The sequence below is a fragment of the Myxine glutinosa genome, chromosome 7 (assembly GCF_964187855.1).
Source record: "Myxine glutinosa chromosome 7, kmMyxGlut1.1, whole genome shotgun sequence".
NCBI lineage: Eukaryota > Metazoa > Chordata > Myxini > Myxiniformes > Myxinidae > Myxine > Myxine glutinosa.
In genome coordinates, this window is record NC_136267.1 from 119,682,889 (window position 1) to 119,704,192 (window position 21,304).

The 21,304-nt window shown below is 44.6% G+C and overlaps 1 protein-coding gene across 1 annotated transcript in view; it reads left to right on the forward strand.

The window, feature by feature from the left end:
- LOC137412058 (uncharacterized) overlaps positions 1-21,304 on the forward strand; it is a 42,753-nt gene that overhangs the window by 18,399 nt on the left and 3,050 nt on the right. Inside the window, exons 2-3 of the mRNA XM_068097312.2 lie at positions 5,502-5,717; positions 8,266-8,375. Coding sequence (XP_067953413.2) covers positions 5,502-5,717; positions 8,266-8,375 — 326 coding nt within the window. The remainder of the gene's footprint in view (positions 1-5,501; positions 5,718-8,265; positions 8,376-21,304) is intronic.

Consider the following 21,304-nt stretch of genomic DNA (forward strand, 5'->3'; position numbering starts at 1 on the left):
AAATGGGATTACAAAGTAACTAGAATTGTACTTGGGTAGAGCGCAGACCTCCGTCAGGTGAACAGTTTACGTTTTGTATCCCACTGATACACCGGATCTGGATTCGGACCTGAACCAAAATCTACTCGGGTTGTGCTTGTCACCTAACAAACTCATTCACCAAGTTTCGTCAGAGCCCATCCACAACTTCTTAAAATGTCGTCCTATATATCTTTTTTGGCCCCAGCTCTCAATAGTGAAGAATCACTTTAAAAACTAGAACGGCACTCATAGAGCACATATAGTCTCACCTCACGATTATGGCCCATATTGCTGAATCATCCATGCACCCTATTACATCACATCGTTTCATGGCATGGGTTATGAACGTCATAAATTTAATTCTTCCCGAACATCGGGTCATAGATCAGACATATGAAGTTTCAGATTTTCGGACAAGGATTTCAATTCAACCAATTATGGCTGGAATACCACTTCTCTGATGACGTCGTCATGGGGAGTTGACACCCTGTATAGTAGTCATGGGATGTTGACATCTGCCAGCTTTAAATTTATTTCGTTGAGCGGTTTGGAAGAAAATGATGTCCAAATTTTTCCCTTTAATCGAATATGGCTGCCATACCATGTGACCTATGACGTCAGAGTTTGCAATAAAATATTCTCCTTGGGGAGTCCCTCCTATATTTAAAGTTTTGCATCGATCGGACAAGTAGTTGTAGAGAAAACGATTTTAAAATCAAAAATATGTAGACGTAGGCACACGGAGAGACACACAGACAGAGATGGGCATTGCAATAGTCTCGCATCCCCTTTGGGGCGAGACTAACTAAAAATATATTTATCTGGATCCAGGTCTTCACCAAAATTGAATCAAGTCTTCCTTATCACACAAACAACCTGTCCACCAAGTTTCGTGCAAATCTGTCCACAACCTTTTGAGATACCCTGCTCACAGCCAAACAGACAGGGGTGAAAACATAACCTCCATATCCACTTTCGCTGGTGGAGGTAATATTGAAATCCTGGTAAACCAAACAAAATGTTTTTATTATCCTGTTGATATTTATAATGGCCACACATTGCATATCGGGAATGTCATACAAACTTAGTTTTGTACACCGCACCTTTCGTATGCCATCTCCTGGCGCTGCATAACGTCATTGCCGGGCACCGAAGGGGGCTCGGCAATGACGCACGCTGAAAGGGAGTACTCAGTTTTCACTCTGGTTGTTGTTGTTTTTGTACACCGCACCTTTCCTATGCCATCTCCAGGCGCTGCATAACGTCATTGCCAGGCACCGAAGGGGGCTCGGCAATGACGCACGCTGAAAGGGAGTACTCAGTTTTCACTCTGGTTGTTGTTGTTTTTGTACACCGCACCTTTCCTTTGCCATCTCCAGGCGCTGCATAACGTCATTGCCAGGCACCGAAGGGGGCTCGACAATGACGCACGCTGAAAGGGAGTACTCAGTTTTCACTCTGGTTGTTGTTGTTTTTGTACACCGCACCTTTCCTTTGCCATCTCCAGGCGCTGCATAACGTCATTGCCAGGCACCGAAGGGGGCTCGGCAATGACGCATGCTGAAAGGGAGTACTTAGTTTTCACTCTGGTTGTTGTTGTTTTTGTACACCGCACCTTTCCTTTGCCATCTCCAGGCACTGCATAACGTCATTGCCAGGCACCGAAGGGGGCTCGGCAATGACGCACGCTGAAAGGGAGTACTCAGTTTTCACTCTGGTTGTTGTTGTTTTTGTACACCGCACCTTTCCTATGCCATCTGCAGGCGCTGCATAACGTCATTGCCAGGCACCGACCGAAGGGGGCTCGGCAATGACGCACGCTGAAAGGGAGTACTCAGTTTTCACTCTGGTTGTTTTCTTTCTTGCTTTCTTGTTTGTCCGGGCGATATCTCAGCCATCCTTTGAGCTAGGAAGCTGAAACTTTTGGCACAATAGTGAGCAAGTGCTTTGTCAAAAACGCTATTTTTTGTTTTTTGATTAAATAATTAATTGAAGAGTTATTTAATTATTAGCGATTAATTCAGTACTTATTTATTTCCTTTCTCTTCTGGCCATGATCTCAGGCACCTTTTGAGTTAAGAAGATGATATTTGGACATGCCAATGAGAAAGTGATTTGGCTGTAAAATATATTTTTGATTTATTGATTAATCAATTAATAGATTAATTATTTAATTATTCGATAAATGACTACATTTTTTTTTTTTTACGTTACACATTCTGATGAAATGATGGTGGTTTTCGTGTTCTATTAGCGAATTGATTAATTATTTCATTTTTTTATGATTATTATTCATTTATTTTCATTATTAATGATTTCTTTATTTTATTTCTCATCTGGCCAATGTCTCAGGCACCTTTTGAGCTAGGGAACTGATATTTGGACATGACAATGACCAAGTGATTTGGCTGTAAATGGTATTTTTGATTTATTGATTAATTAATTAATCGATTAATTATTTAATTGTTCGATGAATGACTTAATTAATTTTTTTTTTTTAAGTTACAGATTCGGATGAAATGGTGGTGGTTTGTGTATTATATTAGCCAATTGATTAACTATATAATTTTTTTATGATTATTATTTATTTATTTTCATTATTAATCATTTATTTATTTTCTTTCTCATCTGGGCAATATCTCAGGCACCTTTTGAGCTAGGAAGCTAATATTTGGGCATGACAGTGACCAAGTAATGTGACTATAAAGGATATTTTTGATTTATTGATTAATCATTTAATCGATTTATTATTTATTGATTAATCAATTAATTATTTATTAATGACTTATTTAATTAAATTTCTAAAAGATACATCTTCGGATGAAGCACGAGTGGTTTAGTTATGCTATTAGCCAATTGATTAAGAAAATATTTTCTGATAATCTTTTATTGATTTTAATTATGCAATTCATCGATCAATTATTGTACACCTCTCCATGATCCTGGTGTTGGCTTAGCGGTTAGGGTGCCGGCTTGGGATCCTCGGATCCTGAGTTCGAATCCCGGTCGATCGCTGAATTAATGCCAGGGAGGTTGACTCAGCCTGTCAGCCTTCCGAGGTCGGCAAATTGAGTATCAGCTTGCTGGGATGAGTGATCTCGGTGTGTACCCCGATTTAGAATAGGTACACCGTATCCCTGCGCATCTTAAGAGGCGACTAAGGGTTGGCGTCAGGAAGGGCATTCGACCATAAAAACATTGCCTCAAAACAGGGAACCATGATTGTCATGGGGCCCGCAAGGCTAACCCCTGCTCCAGCGTGGAAAATGGCCTTAAAACGATCATTCATATTCATTATATATTCTCCCTCCCAATGCAGTCTCTATGAGCCACGCTGTAGGATATTTAATTATTTGGCATGCCCCCATGCGGTGTACTTTGAATGTATCTTTACCTGTTTATTTATTGATTAATCAATTAATCGATTAATTATTTAATTATTCGATTAATGACTACTTTTTTTTTTTAAAGTTACAGATTCTGATGAAATGGTGGTGGTTTATGTGTTATATTAGCGAATTGATTAATTATTTCATTTTTTAATGATTATTATTTATTTATTTTCATCATTAATTTTTTTTTTTTTTTCTTTCTCATCTGGGCAATATCACAGGCACCTTTTGAGCTAGGAAGCTAATATTTGGACGTGACAATGACCAAGTGATTTGGCTGTAAAGGGTATTTTTGATTTATTGATTAATTAATTAATCGATTAATTATTTAATTATTCGATGAATGACTTAATTAAAAAAAAAATTTAGTTACAGATTCGGATGAAATGGGGGTGGTTTGTGTATTCTATTAGCCAATTGATCAACCATTTAATTTTTTATGATTAATATTTATTTATTTTCATTATTAATCATTTATTTATTTTCATTATTAATCATTTATTTATTTTCTTTCTCATCTGGGCATCTCAGGCACCTTTTGAGCTAGGAAGCTAATATTTGGACATGAAAGTGACCAAGTAATGTGATTACAAAGGATATTTTTGATTTATTGATTAATTATTTAATCGATTAATTATTTATTGATTAATCAATTAATTATTTAATTTTTTTATTAATGACATTCAATTAAATTTCTAAAAGATACATCTTCGGAGGAAGCACTAGTGGTTTATTTATGCTATTAGCCAATTGATTAAGAAAATATTTTATGATAATCTTTTATTGATTTTAATTATGCAATTAATCAATCAATTAGTGTTCACCTCTCCCTCCCAATGCAATCTCTATGAGCTGCACTGCGGTATTGCCGGGCGCCGGAGGCGCCCCGGCAATGCCGCGCTGTAGGATATTTAATTATTTGGCATGGGGGCGGTGTACTTTGAATGTATCTGTACTTGTTTTTTTTTTTTTTAGCTCATCTGGACTTTAGTCAGTGAGTTAGTGAGTTCGTGAGGGAGTGAGTTAGTGAGTGAGTGAGTGAATCGGTGAGTGAGGGAGTGAGTATATCAGTGAGTGAGGGAGTATATCAGTTAGTGAGTGATGGAGGGAGTGATTGAGTTCGTGAGGGATTGAGTTATTGAGGGGGTAAATCAGTGAGTGAGTGAAGGAGTGAGTTAGTGAGTGAGTGAATCAGTGAGTGAGTGAGGGAGTATATCAATGAGTGAGTGCATAAGTGAGTGAGTGAGGGAGTGAATCACTGAGTGAGTGCATGAGTGAGTGAGTGAGGGAGTGAATCAGTGAGTGAGGGAGTATATCAGTGAGTGAGTGCATCAGTGAGGGAGTGAGTCAGTGAGTGAGTGCGTCAGTGAGTGAGTGAGTGAATCAGTGAGTGAGTGTGTCAGTGAGTGAGTGAGTGAATCAGTGAGTATGTCAGTGAGTGAGTGTCAGTGAGTGAGCGAGTGAATCAGTGAGTGTGAGTGAGTCAGTAGGTGAGTAAGTCAGTGAGTCAGTGAGTGAGTAAGTCAGTGAGTCAGTGGGTGAGTAAGTCAGTGGGTGAGTAAGTCAGTGGGTGAGTGCGTCAGTGAGTGAGGGAGTGAGGGAGTGAATCAGTGAGTGGGCTGTGACTCCTGTGAGTGAGTGTCATCACTGGGCGTCCCACACGCTGGCATGAGTTGGTGGATGTCACCGGATTGAGCTGAAATTTTAAGAATTTGTATATTGAGTCACAGAATAGGTTCACCAATCAAAAGCTAAAAGCTGATTTTTTTTTTTTAGATCTAAAGCTCAAAGGTCAAGGCTGCATAAAATAATCAATTTTCATTTCATATTTTGTTTAAACTGCATGTTGAGAATACTGAAGAAGAAGATGTCTGAATACAAACGGGCACGGACGGGCTTTGCATTTTCAGATGCTTTTTAGTTGGGATTAGTTTGGGGGAGGTGAGCTCTGTTACATGGAATATATTGGTGATTATTTTTGGAGAGAGGGTAAGAAATCATCCAATTGGAATGACATGGAATTATTTTTGCAGATTCGATGATATTCCATTTTGGAAATGATGTGGATAAAGATTATTTTTGATACAGGAATGGTGCAATAAAATGGAGAATTTGGCATGGAATTACGCCAAGCTGTGCAGATGGGAACACAGCAAACACAAAGACGTCGGAGAGAACCTGAACCTAAGCACAGGGCCTCTTCAACCCAAACATGTGGTGGAGAAATGGAACAGTGAGCATAAGAACTACAACTACCACAACAACTCGTGCAACAAGGGCAAGATGTGTGGACATTACACGCAGGTATTGACATAGGCAAGCGATCCTCTCTGTATTAAAGTAGCGACAGTTTTCTGTCCATCTCTCTCTTTCCACCCATTGGTTGGACAGCTGGCCTGACTCCACCCACAACGACGTCATTAATAGGAAGGCTGACTCCACCCACCGGCATTGATTTTTATGCAGTTCAGGTCGAACATATCGTCAAACCTATTATATTCAAAATTGCCATGTCCTACCTTCACATTGCTAAACATAAACTTCTGGGAGCATGCGAGGCAGCAATTCGTTGCCTATACACCACCCCAAAAAAGCGAGGGTTTTCCACAGAACTGTTCCACAGGTCCCTGCTAGTGCTGCGTGTAACTGTATGTACATCAATCGATCTATCTTTCTCTCTGCTTGGTTGGGTGACATTTGGACAAAATGATTGTGCTCCTGCCATTCATCAAGGTTGTGGACCTGAAGGGACAAAACTTCATTGATATACAGTTCCCAGCAGATCATTCATTGAGCAAGGCACTCGATAAGCTGCAGGAATGCTTAAGATATCTCTAGAACCAATGGATTATTTTTTTTGGTGATGCAAAGCCAACTTAAGATGTCTTCACTATCAATAGTGAAGCCACTACATCAGGCAATATCAGCACATGACATAAACAAGATACAAAAACCCATCCTCTTAACTGCAGTCCTATTGGCTAACTTCCAATTTATCAGCAAGGTTATGGGATCCATCATTGCAGTTGATGTCAAATTCTTTCTTTTATCCAACAGCCTCATCTCAGATCATCAATTCCAATTCAGACCTGGTCACTCTACCTTGGACATGCTGCTTCGACTCACCCAACAATGCATGGAGGCCCGAAGGGTCAGACATGATATCAGTGCCGTCTCTCTATAGTCTATACATATATTCAGCATTCTATACAGTCTGGCATCCTGCCTTGTTTTCCAAACTGTCTGCCCATGGCACTCCACACATGGTTTACTGACTTCCTCTACTCTTGTAGCCAACGTGTGGGACTCAACGGAATCTTTTCATCTTCTCTTCCTGTAAAGGTTGGAGGTCTCCAAGGCAGTGTTCTGGGCCCCACCCTATTCCCAATCTTCATCAATGGTCTCTCTGACTCTCTGGAAAATCCCCTTTATCACTTTGTTGATGACTTCACACTCTGCCATAACATCTCTCATTCTTTAGATATAGACAGGTAGGCTGCAGCATCTTTCATCTCTTCAGACGTTGACAAAATGGCAAGCTGGTCAAACACCTTGAATATCTTTCAATTTTGACAAATCTCCCACTCTTACTTTGCGTCGCCAAAAGGACTGTCTGGCAAACCCGCCTATCTATTTCTTAGCAATCTCTTGATGATGTTCAGTTACTCAAACTTCTGGGCCTGACTTTCAATCATGATCTTTCTTGCACAAACTACATTTCGAAGTTCACCTTCAAAGCCAGACTGTGCATCCTCTGTCACGCAAGGTCCTTCTTTCCGTGGAGTACTGCTCTCCCATCTACGCTGGTGCTCCTGCATACACCTTGCTCAGCTTGATGCTGTGGGAACCATGCAAGTCCTTCACGACCATTGAAATATTCCACGATGAAGCTGAGTGGATGGGGCTATCACTTTCACATCGCAGACAGGTTGGTGGTTTTTGCCTTCCACCATTTCCTTTCTGGTCTTGCACCCTTTTCCCTTTCTGTGCTGCCATCCACCCCTCCTGCACCCCAGGTTTCTGCAGGGTGCACATGGTCTGGCAGGAACCCTCTTGTGGTGAAACTTTCAAAATCTAGAATCACTGCTCACCTACACTCATTTAGTCTTCTTGTTACTGCCTGTGTGGAACCAACTTCTGCATTCTCCTCAATCTTGTTTTTCTATCCTGGACAGATTTTCGCTCCCATGTCAGATCATGCCATGATCAAACCCGTGCTTAGGTGCCCCCATTCAAAGCCATGGTATTTTCTTCCTGTGTTAACCCACCCCAAATCCACCTCTTTCCAAATTTCCAGTTTTTCCTTCCTAAGAATTTGTGGCTTCCTGACAATCTGGTCCACCCCCTTGTGTTCTCCCTTAGCCATCATTCTTTCTCACATCCCTGATTTCTCTAAGTCTCTATTTGGTCCCTCATCCCTGCTGTTGGTATTCCCCCTCTCTCCTTCTGCTGTTCCTTTTGTTCTGTTACGCTCGAATCCGTTCAGTCTTCCAGCTCCTCCACAAGCCTCGACATTGTACACAAAAAAAAATCAGCAAACTTTGTATTTACAACATATGTTAATTTAGAAGATGTGATTATGGTACACATTCGTTTGTACGAAGTGCATGCATTTCATTTTTGTACAAAAGCGGCAGCTCTTAAATATGAGCAACAAAATCAAATTTGGGCACAACAAAGAACCACTCACCGCACATTTTCCTATTCACATCAGCCAAACCATCCTGTGAGCTCTCGATGACTTGCAGGCACAAATTATGTATCTTAATGGAATCTTTTCAATGATGTGGCATGCCATTTTAATTGAAAAATAAAGTTTAACATGCCAGCATCTCCTCCTTTCCTCCCCCAGATGGTTTGGGCCAAAACAAAGCAACTTGGTTGTGCTGCACATTTTTGTGCCAACATAACAGGACTGGAATATGAGAACGTCACATTTGTGGTTTGCAACTATAAACCAAGGTAAACCAACTGAAAAGATACTGTAATTACAACTCAGCCACTCTGAGTCTGGGAGGTCGGTGGTTCCAATCCCGGCCGAGTCAAACAAAATATTCTTCACTCAAACAAAAGAACAAAGGTGCATGCTGCTTCTTTGCTTGATGTTCAGCATTTAAAAGGAGAAGCGCATGGACATTCCCTATAGGTTGGCATCCTTTGGGAGGAGAAAATGACCCACTGAGTGTGGTGAGAAAGGCGGTGCCATTGGTGTGACGTCGCTGGCACCCAGAGTACCCCCGAAGTGAAGGCACTTCCCCTAAGCTCAGTGACTGTGCCTGTCTCGTCCAACAGACTTGTGTTGTGCTGTGTATGTTTGGCTGTATGTCCAGTGTGTGTCAGCTCCACAAGCCTGAGATCATGTATTTAATATATGTATATATACACGACATGACAAAAAGTATGTGGACACCTGAACATCGAACATCTCATTCCAAAATCATGGGCATTAATATGGAGTTGGTCCCCCCACTTTGCTGCTATAACAGCCTCCCCTCTTCTGGGAAGGTTTTCCACTAGATGTTGAAAATTGCTGCAAGGATTTGCTTCCATTCAGCCACAAGAGCATTAGTGATGTTGAGCACTGATGTTGTGCGAATAACCTGGCTTGCAGTCGGCATTCCAATTCATCCCAAAGGTGTTCGATTGGGTTGAGGTCAGGGCTTTGTGCAGGCCAGTCAAGTTCTTCCACACAGATCTTGACAAACCATTTCTGTATGGACCTCGCTTTGTGTATGGGGGCATTGTCATGCTGAAACAGGAAAGGGCCTTCCCCAAACTGTTGCCACAAAATTGGAAGCACACAATCGTCTAGAATGCCATTGTATGCTGTAGCATTAAGATTTCCCTTCACTGGAACTAAGGGGCCTAGCCCGAACCATGAAAAACAGCCCCAGACCATTATTCCTCCTCCACCAAACTTTACAGTTGGCACTATGCATTCAGGCAGGTAGTAGCGTTCTCCTGGCATCCGCAAAACCCAGATTCGTCCGTCAGACTGCCAGATGGTGAAGCGTGATTCATCACTCCAGAGAACGCGTTTCCACTGCTCCAGAGTCCAATGGAGGCGAGCTTTATACCACTCCAGCCAACGCTTGGCATTGCGCATGGTGATCTTAGGCTTGTGTGCGGCTGCTCAGCCATGGAAACCCATTTCATGGAGCTCCCGGCGAACAGTTGTTGTGCTGACGTTGCTTCCAGAGGCAGTTTAGAACTCGGTCGTGAGTGTTGCAACAGAGGACAGACGATTTTAATGCGCTACATGCTTCAGCACTCAGCGGTCCGGTTCTGTGAGCTTGTGTGGCCTACCACAGTTCTTGCTCCTGGATGTTTCCACTTCACAATAACAGAACTTACAGTCGACCGGGGCAGCTCTAGCAGGGCAAAAATTTGACGAACTGACTTGTTGGAAAGGTGGCATTCTATGACGGTGCCACGTTGAAAGTCACTGAGCTCTTCAGTTCGGCCCATTCTATTGCCAATGTTTGTCTATGGAGATTGCATGGCTGTGTGCTTGATGATATATACCTGTCAGCAATGGGTGTGGCTGAAACGGCCAAATCCAATAATTAGAAGGGGTGTCTGCATACTTTTGGTCATATAGTGTATATTGTTACGTTTATGGGGGGTAGATAAAAGAATACCATAGGAGAGGTAGAACTGTAAAGGAAATAGCATGGACCGCGTGACGTGTAGGAGTATTTTGATGTATTCAGTAGGGAGACTGTAGCTTAAGGTTGTTTAATTGTGCATCATACAGGGGATGATGCAGTGCTAGTTAGTGGTAAGGATTAAGGCTAGTTTTCCCCTGTGCGTCACACCCTCTGTAATTTTTCCCTTATGTTTTTGCACAACCTTTAAATTATAACCGCCGGCAAAAGCCAAGAACGAGTCGGCCGAACTACGCCCTGCCCCATGGACCTAATAAGAAAAAGGCCCGACCACAAGAGGCGGGGAATCGGGGGTGGGAGGTGGGAGGGGGCGAGAGGGACTCAATCGGCTCTGGCGGTGTGAGGAATAAGAGTGCACTTACTTCTTGCTCAAACAAGATGGCTTGGACATCATTGGTCCGTGTGCTGAAAGAGAGCGGTTGGTGCTGATATATTTCCTTGGTGTGTGAGGAGGGTTTGGCGGCTGTAGTTCTCTTCGGAGGCTGAGGAGGCTGCGAGTGAGGCAGTGGAGGAGAAAGGAGGCCGGCCTCATGAGCTTGCCACAGGCTCAACAGCGAGCGCCTTCAACGCGCGGTGCTGCCGCCATTTTGAGCTTCCTTGCCACCATTTTAACTTTGATGTATGAGGAGGCCATTAGGCCCATCAAAGCCTGTGCTACGATTACCAACTTATGGTTGTTTATCCATGCTCTATCCTTTTGAAATGCTGAGCATCAAGCAAGGAAGCAGTACATACCATTTTTGATGGCTTCGGTATGACTTGATTCGGGTTTAAACCACTGACCTCCTCGATTCAGAGCGGACACTCTAACTATACTTTGCCATCGAGGCTGGTGATTGGTGAATGGGGTGGGAACTACACATGTATTGGTAACTACAGGCCTACCTGCAATCGGTAACTATACCTTTGGGGTTAATTCCTGTGATGGGATTTAAAATTTTCCATAAGGAGCCAATGCTATAGTACTCTTGATGTGATGGATTCAGGACGATGCTGTGACATAGAGAGAAAATTTGTCGAGTTCAAGATGAACATCCAATCCAACAAGTGCATTTTCACATTTACCCATGTACATATATCCTGGGAAATTCCGTTCCAGTTGCTTTATGACTAGGCGAGAAGGCAAGTTGTTCGAAGGCAACGACATATGTCAGCACAGGTCTTTGTGTTTTCGCCATTTAGTTTAAAAGCAAGTCATTGAGTGCATTTGCATCTCCTTGAATACCTTCATGTGTAAGTTTGTATCTGGAACATGTATTTTCATCCCTCGATCTCCTACCTTTTTGTTGTAAAATTTTCTTAGACTAAGGGAACTGAGGGGATTTTCTTTTGTCTTAAGCCATATGTGTTAATCTCAAGGCTGGACTCTTCAACCAGACTCCTTTCTCAAAGCCCTTTTCCACAGCTCAATGGAATACTGTTCCCCCCTTTGGGCCGGTGCTCCTGCCTCACACCTAGCTCGGCTTCACGCTGTTGAAACCAAAGCTTTCAGAATCATTGGAATCTCCAGCGATGAAGCTATCTCCGAGGGCCTTTCACTTACTCACCGCAGGCAGGTTTTTTTTTTTTTTTTTTTTTTGTATACAAAATCGAGGCTCGTGAAAGAGCGAAAATTAATCACACAGAAAGACAAACAGACACATAAAACAAATAACATCGGGAGCGGTAGACAAGATGGGGAGAGAGGGGGAAGGACACAAACACAACATTTGAGAGCAGGGACCGAGAGACATGGAGACATCGAGAGATCTGTGGGAGGGAGAGGGCTTTGGGGGGGAGGCATGTGAAGGGGGGAGGCATGTGAAGGGGGGGAGGCATGTGAAGGGGGGGGGGGGGGTGGGAGAGGTATAAACATATGGACACTGCCAGGATTTCCAGGAAATAAGTTGGAATTTCAAACAAGGTGGATCTGGGGTGAATTAGTGGGGGTAGAAAAGATCAAGGTTATGGATGGGGGAAGATAAGAGATGGTGGTGAACAGCTGTTTTAAAGACCTGGAGGGAGGAGAGGGATTGAAGGGAGTGTGGGAGTTTGTTCCACAGGCGGGAGAAAAGAGGAATGAAAGAGTGAAGGTGAGCAGAGAGCCGAGATTTCGGCAGTTTAACCATCAGAGGGTTGCTGGCAGATCTTGTGCGACCTGTAGGAATATTTGGGGGACAGAGCACGGAGAGAGCTGGGGGAGCAAGGCCGGAGAGGAGTCGGTAGAAGACAGAAAGACCACCTACCTGCCTGCGGTGAGTGAGTGAAAGGCCCTCAGAGATAGCTTCATCGCGGGAGATTCCAATGATTTTGAAAGCTTTGGATTCAACAGCGTGAAGCCGAGCCAGGTGTGAGGCAGGAGCACCAGCCCATAGGGGAGAACAGTATTCCATTGAGCTGCGGATGAAAGCCTTGTATGTGGTGAGGAGCTCAGGTGTGCCGAGGAAGGACTTCGCACGACGGAGGATGCCCAGTCGGCGACTGGCTTTGGAGGCCAGCTTGGAAATGTGGTTTTCCCAAGAAAGATCATGGCAGATAGTGAGACCCAAAAGCTTGAGTGACAGAACTTCTTGGAGAGGATTGTTGAGAAAGTAGATGGGAGGGTTGTCCAGTCGATCTTTTCGGAGAGACATAGTAAGAGAGTGAGATTTGGCAGGATTGAAAGACATGTTCCACTTGTTTGACCAGTCTGTGATTTTGTCCAGGTCTTCAGAGAGTGAGGAGGCTGCAGACTGCCTATCTGAGGGAAGAGGAATGGAGCGGCAGAGAGTGGAGTCATCAGCAAAGAGATAGAGAGGATTTTCCAGAGAGTCAGAGAGATCATTGATAAAGACCAGAAAAAGCACAGGGCCCAGCACACTTCCTTGGGGAACTCCAGCCTGAACAGGAAGGGGAGATGAGAGAAATCCATTCAGGGCCACACGTTGACTACGACCAGAGAGGAAGTCCGCAAGCCATGCATGGAGATTTCCATGGATACCATAGGAGGAGAGTTTGGTGAGCAGAGCTGGGTGCCAGACCGTATCAAAGGCCCTTGATATGTCAAGGGAGACAGCTCTGATTTCCTGTTTGGCATTCAGGACCTCCATCCATTGTTGAGACAGCAGAAGCAGCATGTCCAGAGTAGAGTGACCTGGTCTGAAACCAAATTGATGATCAGAGATCAAGCCATTGGAGAAGACGAAAGATTTCATATCCGAAGCAATGATGGATTCCATGACTTTGCTGATAATTGGGAGCAGGCTGATTGGTCTGTAGTTGCAAGGATCTGTTTTTGCACCTTTTTTGTGTAAAGCGGTAATGTTAGCTGATTTCCAGGATGCTGGCAGATGACCTTGAGCAAAAGATAGGGTGAAAAGAACAGAGAGAGGGTGAGATAGAGCGGCAGAGCAGGATTTTAGGACCCGTGGGCTGATGCCGTCTGGTCCAGTTGCAGAATCAGAGTCGAGGTTTGACAAAAACTCCTCCACCTTGTCAGGAGAGAAGGACACAGAGTCCAGGAGCATTTGGGTTCGACTGGGAAAGGTGGGAACAGAGAGAGATGGGTTTGGGACTAAGGATTTCGAGGCGAACACAGAGTTGAGGCTTTCGGCTTTGTCACGTGCGATGTCAACTGTGTGGCCATTTGAGGTAAGGGAGGGGATGGAGGGGGAACAAACACCAGAAACGGATTTGACCAGACGCCACCAGGATTTGGAGGAAGGAGACAGGTTTGAGAGTTCATTCTTGAGTGAGGAGAGATAGTGCTTCCTGGCACTCCTGAGGGTAGACACACACTTGTTCCGAGCTTGGTGGAAGGAACTGAGATTTCCTTCAGTTGGATTAGCCTTCCAAGAGGCAAAGGCAAGTTGTTTCAGGGCAACTGCCTCACCACAAGATTCAGTGTACCATGGACGGGAGGAAGGGTAAGACAATTGAAGGCGAGATGGGATAAATCTGTGCATGAGAGAGATCAGTTTGCTTTGGAAGAATTCCCAGGAAGAATTGATGTCAGAGGCAGTGGAGATGGGAGACCAATCCAGACGATTGATGGCTGCTTGAAGACCGTCCCAGTCGGCCTGAGTGAAATGCCAGACTCGTCGACGCTGAGGAGGCTCTCTGAGAATGGCCAGAGAGATGTCCACTTTGACAAGCACATGATCAGAAGAACCGATTGGAGCAGAAGAAGAGCAGCAGACATTAGCAGGGAAGTTTGTCATAACCAAGTCTAGAAGAGAAGATACTCCATTGGCTGAGATCCGGGTCGGGAAATTGACAAATTGTGTCAATCCCAGTGAGTCACAGAAGTCCTTTGCTGAGGTGCCATGACTAGTGAGAGAGGAACCCACACCCAACCAGGTGGCATGATGACAGTTGAAGTCACCACATATGAGGAAGAGAGAGTTGGGATGAGTGGATAGAAGTTGGTCCATGTTGTCAGACATTGAAATGTAGATGGAGTCATCACTGTTTGGGGGACGGTACAGAACACATATGAACAAAAGGTGGGAGCGGAGAGGAAGCCGTAACCAGAGGTACTCCTGCGGGTGAGGAGGAAAGAGAGCAGTGCAAGGAGAGTGAGGAAGAGAGTTTTTGACAAAGATAGCCACCCCACCACCAGGCCGAGGCTCAGGTCTATCATACCGGAGGAGGGAGTAACCAGGAAGAGTTATTAAGGAATCAGAGACATCTTGAAGGAGGAAAGTCTCTGTTAAGCAGATCAAGTCTGGATTGTCAGAAGCAACCTGTATGGAGAGATCAGTCAGGTTTGAGCGAAGGCCCCGGATGTTTGAGGTCCATACCGTTAATGAAGAGAGAGGGGGAGCATCGGGTACAGGACAGGGGAGGGGAGGAGTAGGGTAAGATGAAGGATGAGAGGGGGAGGTAGGGAGAGCAGTTGATAGTGTTTCAGATGTTGCAGAAGAGTTCCAAGAAAGGGAAGGATGAGGAGGATGAAAGGTTTGCTGGTGAAGGGATGCGGCACAGTGAGGGGTTGTTTGAGGGGGGGCAGAGGAAAGTAGAAGGTTTGGGGGGGTGGAGGTATGAGATAGAAGGGAGACGAAGTGGGGAGGAGGCAGCTTGGAGGAGGAGGGGGGAGGAGAGAGAATTGGAGAGGAATGGTATGGGGGGAGAATTGAATGGGAGGGATTGGGGGGGAGTTTTGAAGGGGAGGAGTGAGGGGGGAGTTTAGGAGGGGAGGGGCAAGGGGGGAGTTTTGGAGGGAAGGGGAAAGGGGGGAGATCAGGAGTGGAGGGGCAAGGGGGGAGTTTAAGAGTGGAGGGGCAAGGGGGAAGTTTCGGAGTGTAGGTGCAAGGGGGGGGATTTGGATGGGAGGGGCAAGAGGGGAGTTTAGAAAGTGGATGATTAATGAAAGACGAACATTGATAACAAATTGGGTTTGTTGTGATTTTCAAGTTAGCAATCCGGTTCAGGATGATGGAGGAGGGATGGAATGAATGTGAATTTAGACCATGTAGTGAGGGAGACGTATAAGATATTGAATTTCTTTTTTTTGAAGTGGAATGAGTTGGAGAGGAAATTGAGAAAAGCCTTTTAAATAGGAAGAAAAACAGCGTGTTGTAATATACCACTGAATAAAAAACAGAAGGGGAAAGGTTAAACATATTTAAAAATATTTAAACAGAACTATGAACAATCTTATATGCACAAAAATACCAACGGGGGGAGAGCCGAGAGGGACCACCACGAGTCACGTGAACAGGGCAAACGGTGGATGGCAAGGAGATAATGGGGGTGGGGCGAACAGCACACCTGGACAGAAAATACAGGATGAGACAACAGTACACGTGGAGAAAAGAAAATAAATGTTTTTTTTTTTTTTTTTGGGGGGGGGGGGGGGTGGGGAATTAGAACGTTAGACAGTATTATGTTCGGGGTAGAAGGGAAAAAACCAAGAGCCAAGCAAAACACACTTAAGTTAACAAAACACCGACGGGGGTACAACTACAAGGCCACACATAAGGGCAGAAAACGATTAATTAATTACGAGTTACAGGAAATTCAAACCAAAACTAACTATAATCAAACAATATCACATGGACGATAAAATAACGAATTGAAATTTGACAATCTATCTGGGGAAATGGGGGAGAAACACGTGGTTGAAGAACGAACGAACGAATAAGAATGAATAAACGAATGAGCACAGAGAAGGTAGTCTTTTTTTTTTTGTTTTTTTTGAGTTGAGATTTACGTAAGGAAGTAGGCTTTGGGGTGGAAAGACTGCGAAAACAGAGAACGAAAGTTACTGGATCACAAACGACAGGCGCTGAGAGAAAAACAAAGCCTCAAGGTTGTACAGTGTACACTGTACAAGACCTCGAGACGACACGAATTAACGCGATTTTCAATACAGGTATGAAAGATTTGCACCGAAAATCTTTGACGGGAAAATAAACGTACATACACCATAAAAGAAATACAGTTATAACGAAAATACAAATTGGAACAATGACTTAACTTCGATTTCGATGGAGAGCGTGGAGACCTGCGAAAAAACGAACCGTCGCCAGCAAGACCGGAAACGGAAGTCCAGATTGGTGGTCCAGGTTGGTGGTCTTTATGTCTTCTACCGACTCCTCTCCGGCCTTGCTCCCCCAGCTCTCTCTGGGCTCTGTCCCCCAAATATTCCTACAGGTCGCACAAGATCTGCCAGAAACCCTCTTATGGTGAAACCGCCAAAATCAAGACTCTCTGCTCACCTTCACTCCTTCATTCCTCTTTTCTCCCACCTCTGGAACAAACTCCCTCACTCTCTTCAATCCCACTCCTCCCTCCAGGTCTTTAAAACAGCTGTTCACCACCATCTCTTATCTTCCCCCATCCAAAACCTTGATCTTTTCTACTGTTATGGATTCGTCACTTCCGCTGTTGTGGTTTTCACCCACTTGACATGTTTCTGATATCATGTATTATTATTATTCTCAAAAGGTTTATTATTCAGGAACAGCTATCTAAAGTTAAAAAGGTTAACGTAAAATGATACAGGAAACCGACCCGGAAGGAAAAGGCGGTGAAGAAGAAGAAGGCGTGAGGACAGTGAAAGACGTGTCTTGAAGCTCCATATGGAGCGTGGTTGAGCGAACGTCGCGAGTGAACTTTGAGTCCGTGAAAGGAATCGTGCGATTGGTGTTATTGCTGGAGGAGTGGAAAAGCCTGTGAAGTCAGGTACAGGCGTGAGGTTCCGAAGAATCCTCGCCTAGAGGCTTTGGGCTCGAGCAAGAGCCGGCCGCCATTTTGGACCCTCGCACGTCGTTCACTGGAAAAGGTTTCTGCCGCGTCCGCTGGTCTCACCCTCCGGTGGTCTGCCGGGGCTGAGTGTGCACTAAAGCGGCGTCTGAAGATTGCATTGTGGTTCGCTGATTGAACGGTGCATGTGCACATCTGGATCGCGTCTTTGGGAGTTCCCTTTCCACTGCCCGTTTGCTGTTGGTGTGGATCACGTGACAGTCCACGCCTTGCCTACACATCTTTACTCGCCATCTCCCCGTCGCCTCATCTCTGTTGAGTTATAGAGACATTGAGGGTTTTTTGTTCCAGTCACCGGGAACGCAGTGAGTTATGTGACTTAGTGGTGGTACCATCCTAAGAGATATTGATTGTCTGGATTTGTTATCATTATTGGTAATGTTATTCTTGTGTGGTTTTTAATATATTATTGGTTTGTTTATACCCATTGGTGTGGTTTCCTTATTGATTTCGACACGGAATCATATATATTTTTCTGCCGTGACTCCTCCCGGGGTTTGGAGGTATACCGAGACCAGGAGGTCGGGGAGGAACACGTAACAGAAATTGGGGGCTCGTCCAATTGACTCGTGGGCTCGAAATTGGGTCTGCGTCCGGGATCTAAAATTCCCTAAATTTAGTCTGGGAAAGAATTCCCTAACATTCCCAGAATTCCCAAATTTGGAACTTGTTCCAACATTCCCAAATTTCCCCCCCCCCCCCCCCAAAAAAAAATTTTTTTTTTTTTTTTAAAATTTCTTGTGTGAAGGTTAACAGGTGTTAACAATAGTCACCATGGAGTTTGACGCAGAGAAGTTTGCAGTGACCCCTAGTGAAGCACAGTTCAGAGTGAGTAAAATCGGACCTCTTGAAATTGGCCAAACATTTTAGCTTGGAGGTCCGAACTAATATGAGGAAGGCAGAGATGCAGACAGTGGTGATACAATCTATGGTGGGATTAGCAACATGGGAAGAGGTAGCCTGGGATTGGTTACCCAAGGAACCAGAAGATGTGGAGCTCCAGAAACTGGAGTTGCAATTGCAGAGCCAGGAAAGGTTAAAAGCAGAGGAAAGGAAAGCAGAAAAGGAAAGAGCAGAACAGGAACGAGAACTCCAGGAAAGGTTGAAAGCAGAGGAAAGGAAAGTAGAAAAGAGAAGAGAAGAGAAACAAGCAGAGGAAAGGAGAGTTGAAAGAGAACTCGAGGAAAGAAGAGCAGCACAGGAAAGAGAACTCCAGGAAAGGTTAGAAGAGAAAAATAGCACAAGAAAGAGCAGAGGAAAGGAGAGTTGAAAGAGAACTCCAGGAAAGGTTAGAGGAGAAAAAAGCAGAGGAGAGAAAAGCCGAAAGGGAGTTAAGGGACCGTGAAATGGTGCTTCAGCAGGAAATTAGACTCAAGGAGCTGGATGTAATGAAAGAACGGGGAGAGGTACCATCCATGCCGACTGGTTCGACACCTAGTCAGAACACCTGGATGTTGGCAGACATGTGAGGCTGGTTGCACCCTTCAATGAAAAGGAGGTAGCCAATTTTTTTTTCACACTTTGAGAAGGTGGCTCAACTGCTAAACTGGCCTGAGGAGTCCTGGACCATATTAGTGCAAAGTGTTCTGGTGGGTAAAGCTCAAGATATTTATTCGGCTTTACCGATTGACCAATGTGCAGATTATGAGGTATTGAAGAAAAATATCCTCAAAGCCTATGAATTGGTCCCGGAAGCTTACCGACAAAAATTCCGGAATGCCAGGAAGAGGGAGAGTGAGACCCATGTGGAGTTTGCCAGAATGAAAGAAACCATGTTTGATAGGTGGTGTGATTCAAAAGGGGTTGGGAAAGACTTCGAACTATTGCGACAATTGATCCTGGTGGAGGAATTCCGGCAGTGTGTCCACGAGGACATTAAAGTACATCTGGAGGCAAAGGAAAGTACCAAAGTTGTATGAGGCAGCAACCATGGCAGATGACTATGCCTTAACACACAGGATGGGATTCCACAAACCTACCTTCTCGCCTAGACCTAGCCAGGGGAGCTATGGTACATCAGGGGCGGAGAACGAAAATTCATGGGTGCGGCCTCGAGATGACTATGAGGACCACTCTGATACCACGACTTCTAGGAATCCGAAGACAACAGTTCCAAGGCAGACTTACCCTCCTGGGGGCTCGAGGCAAACCACGAGGTTCTCCTCTGGGCCTACTTGCGCTTTTTGCCATAAACCTGGACACTTGATGTCCCACTGTTATGCTCTGGGAAAGGAAAATCAGGAGCGGAGTTCGACTCGTACCACTCCGAATGCAATGGCAAATGTGAGTAATCACCCTCAAAAGGGTTACCAACCATTTATTTCAGAGGGGTTTGTGTCACTGGAGGGAGCCTCGACTAACCGGAGACCTGTGAGGGTATTGAGGGACACAGGAGCACATCAATCTTTAATGCTTCAAGGCATCTTGCCATTGTCAGAGGAGACGGCAACTGGTGATAGTGTTCGTTTACAGGGGATTGGTGGCTGTGTTAGAGCTCCACTTCATGCCATCCATTTGGAGTCCGATGTGGTGTCAGGAACGGTCACCGTAGGTTTACAAGCCACTCTTCCTGTAGAGGGAGTATCTGTTGTTATCGGGAATGATTTGGCCGGTGGTCAAGTTTATGGTAACCCGATGGTTGTTAAAAAGCCCAGTAGGGAAAATAACACCACACCAGTTAGGGAGGGCGACAAATTTGGCAAGTTATTTGTAGGTGGACTGAACTTCAAAACAAAGGAAGATGTTCTGGAGTCTGCCTTCAGCAAATATGGACCGCTTTTGGAAGTGCTGCTGATAAAAGACAGGGAGACACAAAAGTCAAGAGGGTTTGGCTTTGTCACGTTTGAAAACTCAAAGGACGCCAGCGATGCAGAAAAGGATCTGAATAGCAAGGAGTTGGAGGGTAGGACCATAACAGTAGGGAAGGCATTTCCTAGGTGTCGAGGGGGCAACAGAGGTGGACCACGGAGTTGTCGTGGTGGTGGCCGCAATCGATATTATTATGGAGGCTTCCAGAGTTATGGCAGCTCCCAAAGGAAGGATTATCGGAGCAGTGGCAGAGAAGGAGACCGCTATTCATGTGACTACAGTGACAAGTGGTCCAACCGTGATTGTTAGGAAAGTTAGAAAGAATTGAAGCACTGAATGCTGCGGGGCAGCCGAGCCAAGATTCCTACACGGACTAACCGTGAACTCCACGTTCCTAAAGGCGTCCATGTAGTGAATATGTCCAGGCCTTACCACCCAACCACCATGGAACCTGGCCCTCAGCTCGGCCTCCCGGAAAAAGTGCTATCGATTTGCTTGACTTTGCATTTTTGATCAACCCCTTAACCTTCATTCAAAAGAAACTAAAAGTAAAAATCAGAGGTTGATGAGATGGAGTTTGGCTGTGCAGGGGTTTCACTTGGAAATTGAACATGTAAAGGGCAGGGACAATGTCGTTGCTGATGCTTTGTCCAGAGTGAATTAACGTTGGAAATCTCTGTGGGTTGTGTGAAATTTTGTTGCTTTATTTTTTGGGAAATATTGATTGTTGTTGCTCACGGGAATTGATGATTTGGTTGTGTTTACTTTTGTTGGTTTCAAGAATTTGCCTACAAAGAAAGTTTTTGCTGTGTTCAAACTTTCTTTCTTGAGGGGGGGAAGTGTTACGGATTCGTCACTTCCGCTGTTGTGGTTTTCACCCACTTGACATGTTTCTGATATCATGTATTATTATTATTCTCAAAAGGTTTATTATTCAGGAACAGCTATCTAAAGTTAAAACGGTTAACGTAAAATGATACAGGAAACTGACCCGGAAGGAAAAGGCAGTGAAGAAGCAGAAGGCGTGAGGACAGTGAAAGACGTGTCTTGAAGCTCCGTATGGAGCGTGGTTGAGCGAACGTCGCGAGTTAACTTTGAGTCCGTGAAAGGAATCGTGCGATTGGTGTTATCGCTGGAGGAGTGGAAAAGCCTGCGAAGTCAGGTACAGGCGTGAGGTTCCAGAGAATC